Source organism: Sorghum bicolor, chromosome 5 (genome assembly GCF_000003195.3).
Source record: "Sorghum bicolor cultivar BTx623 chromosome 5, Sorghum_bicolor_NCBIv3, whole genome shotgun sequence".
In the NCBI taxonomy this organism is placed as follows: domain Eukaryota; kingdom Viridiplantae; phylum Streptophyta; class Magnoliopsida; order Poales; family Poaceae; genus Sorghum; species Sorghum bicolor.
The window spans coordinates 675,525-688,258 of NC_012874.2; the positions used below are offsets into that span (position 1 = coordinate 675,525).

The window sequence follows — 12,734 nt, forward strand, 5'->3', positions numbered from 1 at the left end:
TAGATTGTAATGGAACTTAAACTCAATTATATTCCAATGCACCTTAACATATGTGGATCGAGGTACATCAGACAACATCAAACAAGCCCTAAGTTTCACCTCAACCCACTCCAACGCATATGGATTGTGGATTGAAGTGGATACGACTATACGAGTACATCCAAATAAGACCATAAAATGTATCTCGATATTACATGTAGTTGTGTATCGTAGAGTTCAATATGTTTTTGGCGTAGCCTTCGTGAACTATGAGAAGTGTTTTTTCTCAAACATCCTTTTGCAAACAAATTCGTGGATAAAAGCTCCTAACATCTTGCTTTCGTTGAGGTATGATAAATCTAAAAATAGTAGTTTTTCATAGCTCTATCTTATGCCCACGGTCTAGAAACCCAGCCTCTAATTCAAAAAAAATATGCATTAAGAACCACAACAATCTGCTTCATGTATTCTCTTGTTCATATCTTTCTTCGCCTAATTCTTTTTAACGCAAGTGCAATCGCCATGGATGCTCTTTTACTCTTGCATGCGATGCCAGACAAGAAGTAGATGGATCAGGAGGCCAAAGAAGATGATCCAATTAGAACTTGTTTGGCAGGACTCCTTGTGAGGGGCTTCTCTGTTTTTAACTTAAAAATAACTTTTCTAAAAAAACGTTTGGCATGGCTCCTCTAGAGAAGCTAGAGCCGGAGCCGGAGAAGAGCCCTACCAAATAGGCCCTTAGTGCACCAAGGGGATCCTTCTCTGACCTTCTTCGCATGGGTTGTAGGTGTTGTCTTAGTCATGCGGGGCCTTGGCTGATGGCCCCCACCCTATGCCTAATGATGGCTATTGGCCCTACACACGTTCTCGAGCTCGTTCCGGCACAAGCTAGGGTGGCAGCTAGGAATGGCAATGGGGACATACCCGATGGGTACTGGCCACCCGCACCCGCCAGGTCAAAACCTATTCCATCGGGTTACCCGCGAAAGCAGACGGGTAAAAAATTCATTCCGTATCCACACCCGATAGGTAATTCTTACCCGACGGGTATTCCATACCCGAAAATATACCCGAGTTCAACAGAAATATAACAACTTTCAGCAAGTTAAATATCACAACTTCTAGGAAATTAAACATAATAACTTCTAGCAAATTAATAGCAGCACTAGCAGCACACCAGCTGCTCAACACTTCCCACGTTCAGCCAATCAGTTCATGGGCTATATGGGCTAAATTGCTTAGGTTGCTTACTCATTTTGCGGGTATTTCTTATCCACGGATACGCGGGTATGGGTACTATTATTCCACACCCGTACCCGCCATACCCGATGGGTAAAGGATTTCGCCCAATAACGTACCTGCGGGTACAAAATCTATTCCATACCCACGTTCTTATCCGGTAAAGCCCGTCGGATACTCGGGTTTTGGGTACCCATTGCCATTTTGAGTGGCAGCTAGGGTTGGCCGTAATGGCGTTATTCAGTGGCCATAACTTTCTGGGTCATATTGGATGATGAATAAAGAAGTCAAAAATGCTGGCGTGCAAATAAGGGGTTCTTCTACTCCTAGTCGTGGTGTCTCTGTTCAATATCGAGGTGGTCAAGGTGGACGTGCACAAAAGCCGCCTATTGTTTTATGTTGTGCTACGATGCGTGTCAATGAGGAAACATGCCGAACGTAAAAGGTTTGTTGTTTGCTTTCATGTGTGTTACATGGTGTTGTCCTTTTATTTTTTTTTCACAACAGCGAGGCCTATTAGTCTAATGAAAATACAAGAATATTTGACACTATTGGAGGTTGGTTCGGTAAGGGTTTAGAGTTTAGGGTTTATTGACAGGGTTTAGATGCACCTGGGAGGCGAAAAGAGAGGTGGGGAGGGAGGGGAAGTGGCATCTCGATGCGGGAGGGAGCGAGAGGAACTAGGTGATGCCGAGAGAGATTGACCGGTGAAAGGAAAATAAATTTGCTATAAAGTAGAAATCGGTTTCTTTTTTCTTTTTTTTATTATTTTTGGGTCATGCGTCCTAAGATTTTGAGTGCCCTCCGGCGAATTCGTCATGATGGCCCATGTAGATCATAAAATCTTATACTTCGCTTGTCTTAAAAGTCATGACTGAAAGTACTATTCATTAATTTATTATGAGAGAAAAATACTACTGAATAGCTGCCAGATTCAGCAGATAAGATCACTATTTTTTTAAGAAAAACATAACTATATGAGTACAGTGTACTAGACAAAAATTGAACAAGAAAAAAACCTAAGACCTATACAATTTAGACATAAATTGATTTAGAACCTAAATTCATAAATCACAAAAAGAGCACAAGGACAAAAGGCTTTGCCTCAGCTAGTTAGTTGCCTAGTCACTGTCGTCGTCTACAACATCGTTGTTTGATTCTAGAAGTCGGGCGTTGAACGTTGATGATCGTCGCTGGTGATGCTGATCGTGTGGTGATCTGATCGGTGTTGCGTGCCTATGTATCGCTGGCTCACCAAGTGCCGAAATGTGAAACAGAGAAGTCACGATCACTATGTGTCATGTACGGGCTGTGGATATTGACGACTCGGCTCCTCGTCTCCTAGAAAGAAAGAGGCGCATGTGCTCTCGATCGTCGCACCTGCCCACCCCTTAGAACCAGCACTGCCATGTGGCACATGGCTTTCTTCTTGTTTCAATCTCATTCTTTCATGAGAGAGAGAGAGAGAGGATTCAATTTCGGAGACTATTTTGTTTTTGATATTGGAATGGAACATTGTAGTACCAGGCCAAATAAGGTGTACCATTTTGGACTAGTAAATAATAATAATAATAATAATAATAATAATAATAATAATAATAATAATAATAATAATAATAATAATAATAATCATAAATTTGTACGTAAATATATATATAAATATATTTCGACTTAACTTATGGCGTAATTAACATTTTTGCCAAGCTAAATATCATTCAACAAGTCCATCAACATTCTATGACACTCTACTGCCCTTTGGATTAGTAATAACTATGGGCCGGTACGGGAATGAAATTTACAACTATGGGGCCAACACCGAAATACCGAATGCAGTCTCGATGACACTCCACTGCACCTTGTACATAGTGTGGATTAGTAACACCGACTACTTGTATTTTTTTTAATTAAAATAGGAAGCTATAGTTTTCAAAGTAAAACAAAATTTATAAGATTAAACTAGATTTTTAAAGGATTTTTCCATGTAAAAATATTTAGGTTTTTTTTTCTTAACTTTTTGTATATTTTTCTTTCAAAATATTTAGAGCCTGTTTGGTACAGCTCACAACAGTGAGCTGTTTTTTTTTGCCAAACACTTATTTATAAAACAGCTTCATGAGTGAAGCTATTTTTTCTCCTCCTCTCACAAAGACATAGTTGAGATGAAGCTGAAAAAAATAGCTTATTGCAGCTCTCTCCCTCATTTCTCTCTCTCAACTATGCATGAAGTAGTTGGTGAAGCTATTTTGCCAAACACTTTTTTCCAAAACAGCTCAACTTCATCTAAAAAATCACTCATAAAGCTATTTTCTAAAAAAACAGCTTTACTAGTGAAGAGCTGTGCCAAACAAGCTCTTAGTTTGTTTTATCTTCGTGAACTTTCAACTTTGTCCAATTTACACTCTCTAACGTGGCGGCATATCAGCAAAATAGAGTAACCGTCAAAAGCATATAATTTGCAAAAACAAATGGTATTGGAAAGTAGGACATAGAGAAATGGTTTTGTAGTTCATGGAGTTAGACGACCTTAATACTCTCTATGTTGTTTTTTTTTTACATTTCATATTAGTTTTGTCGTAAGGCAAATATTACTGTCTCTAACGTTCATTTAAAAAATCTTTATAGTCTAGAAACTAGGAATTGATAAAAGTATTTCATGTTGTTCTAAAACCATAAATTCTATGTCATGAATCTTCATATTTTTTTATTAAATTAAAAATCGATGGTCCGAATATAAATATTTATTACATGTATAATTAATAAAAACAGACGAGTGGTTGAGGCGGCAAATTGGATGCCGTTGTGCTTCCCGTCCGAAATGGTTTTCTCCACGGCCAATCACGTAACAGCACCAGGATCACGGATTATGGAGCGTCCGATGGAGCATCGGCGGCAACCAAGGGCTGTCACGCGGATTGACTCCCTCCCGCTCTCGGAGAGTTGCCTGCCTCCGGAGAGTTCGATTTCGAATCGAAAATGAATGAATAAAGGCGGTTTCCCCCTCTCCATCTTCGCCTCCATCTCCCACTGCAACCGCTCCTCCATCTCCGCCTCCATCTCCCACTGCAACCGCTCTTCCATCCCCGCCTCGTCTCCCCCACCCTTCAACCTCCACTCCTCCCCTCGACAACCACTATGGCGCAGTGGATTAAGGTGTCCACCCTGGCTCAGCTCGAGGGGTTCATCGCCGGCGGAGTACCCCGGGCCCTCTTCATGGGTGGTGTCGACAGCGTACGATCTGCCGCAACAATGCTGCGGCTCATCAAGGGGATCCACGAGGCCATCATACCGCAGGCGGCCGACTACAGCGAGTGGGGGCTCGCCGGCAGCGGCGGCAGCAGCAGCAGCGAGAACGGGGACGCCGCCGACGAGGTCAAGGACGCCCATGAGGCCGCCGCCACCGCCACCGCCGACTACCTGGAGCACTGGATCATCGCAGATGTCCAGCCGCTGCGTCGCGTCGCCGAACTCGCCGAGCTCGCCATCCAGATGGCGGATGAAGTCATCCCCGCCCTGGCCGCGACTCCAGGCGACGTCGACACCCTCCGCCGCCTCCGCAACCTCGGGAGGGATGTGCGCCGCGCTGGGCTTCGGGTGCCAAGGGCTGCCGGCGCCCGAGCTGTCACCCTCGGCAACTATACCCAGAAGCTCGTCTCCCGCGCGTTCAAGAATGGTCGACGTGCTGTCCGCTCCGCCGCGGATCGTGGGACATGGATTGCCGACCGCCGGGCGAAACTCCTCAACAAGGTGAACGTGGTTCTGGCTACGGCTGTTGATTTTTGAGTTGTGCTGATTACGGCTTTCGCTTGGATAATGCCTCTTCTGGTGGATGTTCATATTGAATCCCTAGGATAATGTCTTTTCTGGTGGATGTTCATACCGAATCGCTAGGACAATGCCTCTTCTGGTGGATGTTCATACCGAATCGCTAGGATAATGTCTCTTCTAGTGGATGTTCATATCAAATCGCTAGGATAATGTCTCTTCTGGTGGATGTTCATGTTGAATTCAGTGGTGTTGCAAACTGCGTACCAGTATTAATTCGGCCTGCTATTTTGTAGATGAAGAAATTTGCTGGTTGGAAAAATATGAATTCATGTTTGTTTGGATCTGCATACCCTCAAAAGCAGAGTTGAGCCATCTTACTTGTTTTTCTCTGAAAAATGTTGCCTATACTTGTGTGATGCGAAGTATCTGGTGCTTTTTTTTTTTTTGAAAAAAAAACATGTTATCAGGTTTTTTGAACTTGCTGTTCTTGGGGTATCAATTTGAGAATTGAGTTGGCAGTAACGCAATGAAGTAGGAGAAATCTCGATGTCTAACCCAGGATGTTATCATGTTGTTTGGGGGACACGAGCAACAGCCTGTACGTATGCACACATGAAAATCAGCATGTAGTTGGTCATAAAAAGTTTCGAGATGTTTTTTTAAGGTTCACCTGTATATATTAAGGCTTAATTGTAGCCCAGGTCAAATGGCTGTTTGCTTACAAAGATAGATTTGGGAATTACATCTCAGACTATTAAATCAATCATCAAGGAGTGAACACACTTGTTTTTGCTTTTTTGGCATTCTCGCACGTTGCAAGGATAGCACAAGTGTATAGCAGAAAGCAACCGCGAACAGACACTGAAAGACGATGTGACCCGCAGTTTCCTCGGTGACCCTGCATATTTCACAGCCTGGATTATCAACAATTCTTTTGTGAAACAGGTTTGCACGGCATTGGATTCTCCCTTCAATTTGGTTAGTAACCACATGAACAACTGTAGTCTCGGTGGCGTGGAGTTTTTCCAGATCAATTCAGAGCACTGTCGTGTCCTTTACTTTGAGCAGTCTGTAGATCACGGATGAATCCAGTTTGCCAGGCCCGCTTGCAAATGGAGAGAGCCTTTGATCATGGGCGGTAATTGAGTCGCTGCCAAGATGCTACCAACTTGTTGCAATTGATGCCGTGCTTGTTCAGAGAAACGGGCAGGCGAGGCCGTTTTGAACGACCTGACATACAGTCTCTTTCTGACGGACACAGTGACATGCCAGGAACCGATCAGCTAGAGCGACATCTCCATTCTAAACATCTAACCAGAAGGAAGTTGTAGTTCCGTTCCCCAGCTGAACCGATGTCAAGGCTTGATAGAGAGGTATAATTGTCTTCACGAGAGCCCAATGACTGCCCTGAAGCTCACTTTCCATAGCAGCCAAATTTGATCTCTGCCTAACCCATTTTGCCCATGCCGATTTTTCAGAATAGTGCAGTTTGTGAATCAGTATCAGTAGCAAGCACACATTCTGAATTCCCAAGTCTTTGATCCCCAGCCCTCCTGATTCCTTGGTAATAATTTCAGCACATCCCAACCCAAAGACATAAACAACACAGTTAACTAGGAACCGCAGGCCTTTCTAAAAAAAATATTTAATAGCCTTTCTAAAAAACTAGGAACCGCAGCACAGACGCTCAGGTACCAGTGCAACAAAATGGACACTTCTGATAGCTTGAAAATCCCCAGCCCTCCTGATTCCTTGGTAATAGTTTCAGAACATCCCAACCCAAAGACTTAAACGACACAGTTAACTGGAAACCGCAGCACAGACGCTCAAGTACCAGTGCAACAAAATGGACACTTCGGATAGCTTGAAGAAACACTTACACTTCAACCTTGAGTTACGCATCTAGAGTTCAACTACAGCATGGCATCGGCGGCAAGGCTCAACGACACATAGCTTCACCATGGAAGGAACTTTAGGCTCAATGTATGTCCTGATAGCCAAGAGTCCTCGTTGGGCTTCCCTGAGAACATCAACGGGCACTGGGGAGCACTTGCGACTATTGTCTCTGATAGGCCTCCAGCGCAAGGTGTTCAAGTGATGTTATGCTCTCAAGAAAATGGCAAGTAAACTCAACAAGACTCTTTGCAGACGTGAATCCTAGGCTTTTCACTATCTTCATCTTGTGATGCTGGTGTCCTTGCATCTTCCTCAGATCTGAGGGATCTGTGAATACAGAGACATGCTCCATTTCCTCAAACATCACTATCTAAGTGATGATGTAAACCTTTTTGTATTTGATAACCATCCAAAGGGCCATTTTGGGCCATTATAAATGAAATCAGGTGGGGAGCGCCTCCCTCCGTTGACCTTCAAGAAAAAATACTAAAGTGGATACTCTTTGTGTGAACAGAAACCAGAGAAGCTACGATCAGCAGCCAGACAGAGGCATGAGGTACATGTCATATTATTCTGAGTTTCTGACTGCAGTTAATTTCTTCTTCTCAAGTTTTTGCAAGGACTAAGGAGAAAATGAATTTGATGTTTGGTGTATATGATGAAATGACTGTAAAGTGTAAACTAAGCATAAGATTATCTATAGGAGCAAAAGGGGTTCATGTAATTTGCTATGGTCTATGGAGATTTTAAGTGCATCATTTACCAATAACCATTTTTAACTTGCAAAACATTTCCCTATTGCCCTATTCTATTTCATCAGGGTAAAGTTATGTTTTCTATTATGTATTTTTTTGTTCCACATAGTCTAGTGTGAAGTTTGTTTCCCATACTCTGATTGGCGCATAATTTAATTGACTAGTACAGGAGTGCTCCCACAATAATGATTTAGTTTGGATTTTTAAGTGCTTACATTATTGCTACTTTTGCATTCTAGTTTGACCTCACCTGCAAGTAAATGTGAATTTGTTTTAGCTCCACATCACACAGATTTATCCATGTTGAGCCTGATTGCATCATAATGCTGTGGGAATAACCATGTTAACCAATCTATGCTAACAGTGTTGCATCCCAATTCCCAAATAAGGTCATTGGTTGGGAATTCGACTCTGGGAACATTCCCTTGCCACAAGCACATGGAAGCTAAACTAACTATCTATGGTCTACACTACCAAACCTGGAGGCCTGGGTGCACTTGTGTATATTAATGGATGGCGCTGGACACTACTTGTGTTAGTATTTTGAATGATGTGGTCGTCAGGTTCTTTAGGAGCAGCATATTTGATTGTTGCAAGTGAGCAGGTTTGGTCCATTACGGAACATGGCTAGTCCCCAGGAGTTGCTATAGCATGGGCCTTGTAGTGTCAGATTGTGTATTAGGATTTCATGAGGGAAGTGCTACTCCCTAATTATCCTGATTCTAGAAAATTGTGATAGGATCTATTTTTATTTATTTATTTATTTATAAATGCCATAGTGTTCTTTTTCATGCACTCTTATGCATGGTTTTGTTCATTGACCCTAGGATATGAGGAGGAATGCTCGCTTTGCACAAATATGGAAGAGTAGAAAATGAGAAAATAATGATGCTGGTGAATCATTGAGAGAAATATGCCATCTTTATGATGCTGTCCAAGTAGATCCCTATGATGAGAAGCATCCAGCAGAACCACGATAAGTATTGATTTCTGACAATTTATCAAGTCATTTGGAATGTAGAGTTTGTTTCATTACAATATTCCCTGGAGGATTACCTCTTTTGATATGCAACTTTCTTCCACTTATACGGGAGTACTTGCCATCAACTGCAGAGGAATTGAGCTGGATATCATTTCATTGGCACAATCAGAAGGTATTGAAGCTTCTTGCCTTGAGAATTGAGATGTTCTCAACAATACTGGAAAGGTTCTTGGTGCTTTCTTTATTGATTGTAATAGAAAGTGATTTCAAACTCTAGTAGTAGTGCTAGTGCCCAAGTAGTAACAGTGAGCAGTTCAGCTCCACGTTTTGACGAGTCTAAATTTGCTGTTTAGCAGATTCTGAAGTTTATGATATCTATACTGTCAAGGAGGTGGATGATACAAACATGGAGGCCACGTCAGCAGCTTTATATCCAAGGTAAATAACTAAATATATATCACATGGTTTTATTCCTTTGGGTTCCTGTGAGAGTGTCTTCTTAACGAGTGGTCTTGTTACATAAGGTTACAAGTGGACGATGGAGAAGATGAATGCTACGACGATGACTATCCGTGTGACAGAGATGATTCAAATGGTAACGTTGCAATCATTATACTCCCTTGACTAATCAGTGAGATCCGTAGTTATTTGAACTATCTGAAACTCTTCCATATTGAATATGCAGCTGAAGACAATCCACTTTTTGATTATCCCGATGAATTGTCTGAGGACGAGGATGATGGTAGCAATGATGAGGATATTTTGGAGATGAAGAAGGTTCTGGCACTGAGGCATTGTTTAGATACACCCAAAAACCCAAAACTTTACAACATTCCCCATCACATCGAATCTTACGGCACATGCATGTAACATTAAATATAGATAAAAAAGATAACTAATTGCACAGTTTACCTGTAAATCACGAGGCGAATCTTTTAAGCCTAGTTGCTCCATGATTGGATAATGTTTGTCAAATAAAAACGAAAGTGCTACAGTGTCAAAATTCAAAAAAATTTGGATCTAAACAAGGCGTGAGTATGAGAAGGAAGAAGTAGAGGTGGAAGAGGATGAATAATGATGAGTTGATGACTAGAAATTTCAAGTAATCACACGGTTGTAGATGCAGGGGAGACGCGTGAACTGAATGTAATGTTTGACGATGAGATAGGTTCGGAGATGACTGATAAATGTTTTGCTGATGCTGAAAAAGAAGAAGGGAAATGTGAATTGTGAAACAGTTAGCATTATCACGTGTGTCACTCGAAGGAAGAATTCAAAATAATATTCGGAAGTGCCCGTGTGTCGCAAAAAAATGTACACCTTATTGCACTATCACCTGATCGACTTGTTAGCTTTTGACGTCATGTGAAGGCACATGCTGGATGTTCCTATCCTTTTGGAGCATTTGATCCATCTTGATAATATAAGAGTAGCCACCTTTTTGTTACTTGCGCAGTTTGTGCTTCCTTTGCTCTAGAAGGACCTCATGACTTGCACTTCACTTGTGTTTCTTTCTCACTTCTATGTGCCCATAGCCAGATAGCCTTCTAAGTGGAATGTTCGTGGCCTCGGCCAAGATGATAAATTTGCGGTCGTTCGTGATAATATCTCTAGGTACTCTCCCTAGAGTATTCAGGAAACTAAGCTGGACAACGTCCGGATTGAGAATACCGCCCGTTCATCCCTAGTAATCTAACTGCATTCCATGCTTCTCCGTCTGTTGGCTTGTGCGTGGCTCATGCGGGGAATGCTTAGCCTGGTCTGACTCCCTCTCTGGTCTTGCGTTCATCTTCCCCTTTCACCACCACGGTTGTTCTGTAGTCCAATCTCATCTCTCTGATTACCAATTAGCCATCACCAACATCTATGGTCCCTCTAACACCAACTCACTGATCAATTTCTACGCGATATTAGGAATGTGGCTACCTCCATCTCTCAGCCTTGGCTTCTGGTGGGAGACTTCAACCTCACCCGCTTTCTGTCAGACAAAAATAATGCTAACTTTAGTAGGTCTCTCTCAATGCGCTTCAACAATGTGATCGACACCTTGGAGCTCATCGAGTTGCCGCTTCTGGACCGCATGTTCACTTGGACTAACAAACAGAGCTCTCCTACGCTGGCTAGGCTCGACCGGGCTTTCATCAACACCACCTTTGCCACCGCTTTCCCTGGAACTTTACTCACCTCTGGCAACAGGCCAACCTCTGACCACTCCTCGCTAATCGCCACCATACAAACTAAAATCTCAAAAGCCACCTACTTTAGACTTGAATGCTCCTGGCTACTTCAACCTTCCTACCTTTAGGAGGCCGTCCAGACCTGCCACTCCATCTCATAGCTCAGAGGCCGTCCAGACCTGCCACTCCATCTCATAGCTCATGAGCCCGATGAAAGCCCAAGTTAGGTTTTGGTAATTAATGACACCAAGTTGCTAATGCCTTGTGTTTAAGTGATTTGAGTTAGGCATAGCAACACATGTGATGAAGGTGCATGGTGGCATAGAAAGGTGGCCACATGATCACAAAGGGATAAAGCATGAAGTGGAGATCATGGTGATAGACGAGGAGTAAAGTGATCAAGTCAAAGGTATAAACATAGAGTTTTACTTTTGTCGGTCTAAGTTGAGTAGAGAAGTGATCGACCGAGTTTAGGATAGATAGCCGACTATCAAGAGGGGAAATCACGGTCATCTCTCAATTCAAGTGCTACTAGGTCCACTTCTTGAGCATATGCATTAGGATTTATTAAAGTGCTAACCAAACTCCTTTGGGTAGAATGTTTGTGAAAAGCTAACACACATGCACTTTGATGTTGGACACTTGGTGGTGTTAGCACATTTACAAAGGAGGTGGAGTTCCTAGGGTAGATAGGGGTTTGGGTTTCTCTCAGCGCTTTTGAGAAAATTAAGTGTATATTTTCTATTGCGCCAGTGGGAAATTTAGAGAAGTCGCGGCTGAGAAACACTCACTGGACGTAGTGCGCGGAGGCACCGAACGCTGACCTTAGCGTCTGGTGTGCTCTTAGTGCCTAGCTCTGCTAGGGTTAAGCACCAGACGCACTGCACCGGACGCAGGGTGTTCCCTGTTCATGCGTCTGGTGTGGCCGGACTTCAGCAGGAGGTTTCTGACTGAGAGCTCCGGACGCTCAGGGTGCGTTCGGTGGTGTGAGTCCGGTGTGCGAGCGGTTTGCAATCCTCTCTGCACACGAGTCCGGTGAGCACTCGACGTGTCGACGAAAGCTAGTCGGCAATCTACCTTGGGGTATACCCACGGTAGTAGTTTATCGGCAGACAGGTGCGCAAGTGTTGGGTATTTTAAACGCAAACAGAAAAATCCGTAAGCGCACGGATACCGATGTAGCTTTCACCCGGGAGTATTCCAGAGTATCGATTTTCCACAGAGAACGTGAGTGTACTAATTAAGATTCAAGATCGCCCAAGGATAACTATATAATTATTTTTGGTGGGAAGAGAGGAAGTTTCCTGAGAGTTCTCTAGTTGATCTAAGAATCAAGAATTACTTCAAGATTATCTATATCGGGACATCAGAGCACTAACCACAGAAAGAGATGAGAAGGGGGCTAGGAAGGTCTGACTACGGTCCTACAAACACCGATCCGAACGAGGTGGAATACGTCGACCGTTAGGGCTGTCACTACCCTAAGGCTACCACAACAATCCGCAGGATTGGGTGCAATTCCAGGTAATTGCAAGACTAAACACCACGTCTAATCTATTAATTACTACTCTAATGTTGCAAATATTAGAGCACTTGATGCAAGCGGGAATCCAATAAATAACTTGAATGTAAATAAAAGTAATTAAAGAACTCAGGATTATGAATTGAAGAACCTGGAGAACGATGAAGAACGAACCAGTTGCTGCAAAAGTACAATGTTGAGGAAGATCCGACAGATCCGGCACCTCCTCCTCCGCTCTCCTCTTCTCTCTCCCTATTTTCTAGATTACAACTAGAACTAACTAGAACTAGAACTAGAGGAACTAGAACTAGAACTAGATGAACTAGAACTAGATCTAGATGAACTAGAGGTAGAACTAGAAGAACTAGAGGGATCCTCTCTACTTGGATGAAGAATTGAAACCCTAACTTTGATTCTGT

At 42.9% G+C, this 12,734-nt stretch overlaps 1 protein-coding gene across 1 annotated transcript; it reads left to right on the forward strand.

Moving 5' to 3' along the window:
* On the forward strand, positions 8,478-9,474 carry LOC8079989 (RNA-directed DNA methylation 4; the record flags this gene model as incomplete). Its single annotated transcript, XM_021462198.1, has 5 exons — positions 8,478-8,614; positions 8,748-8,788; positions 8,973-9,054; positions 9,141-9,211; positions 9,302-9,474. Coding segments are annotated over exons 1-5 (399 nt in total), but the record flags the coding sequence as incomplete, so codon positions are not given.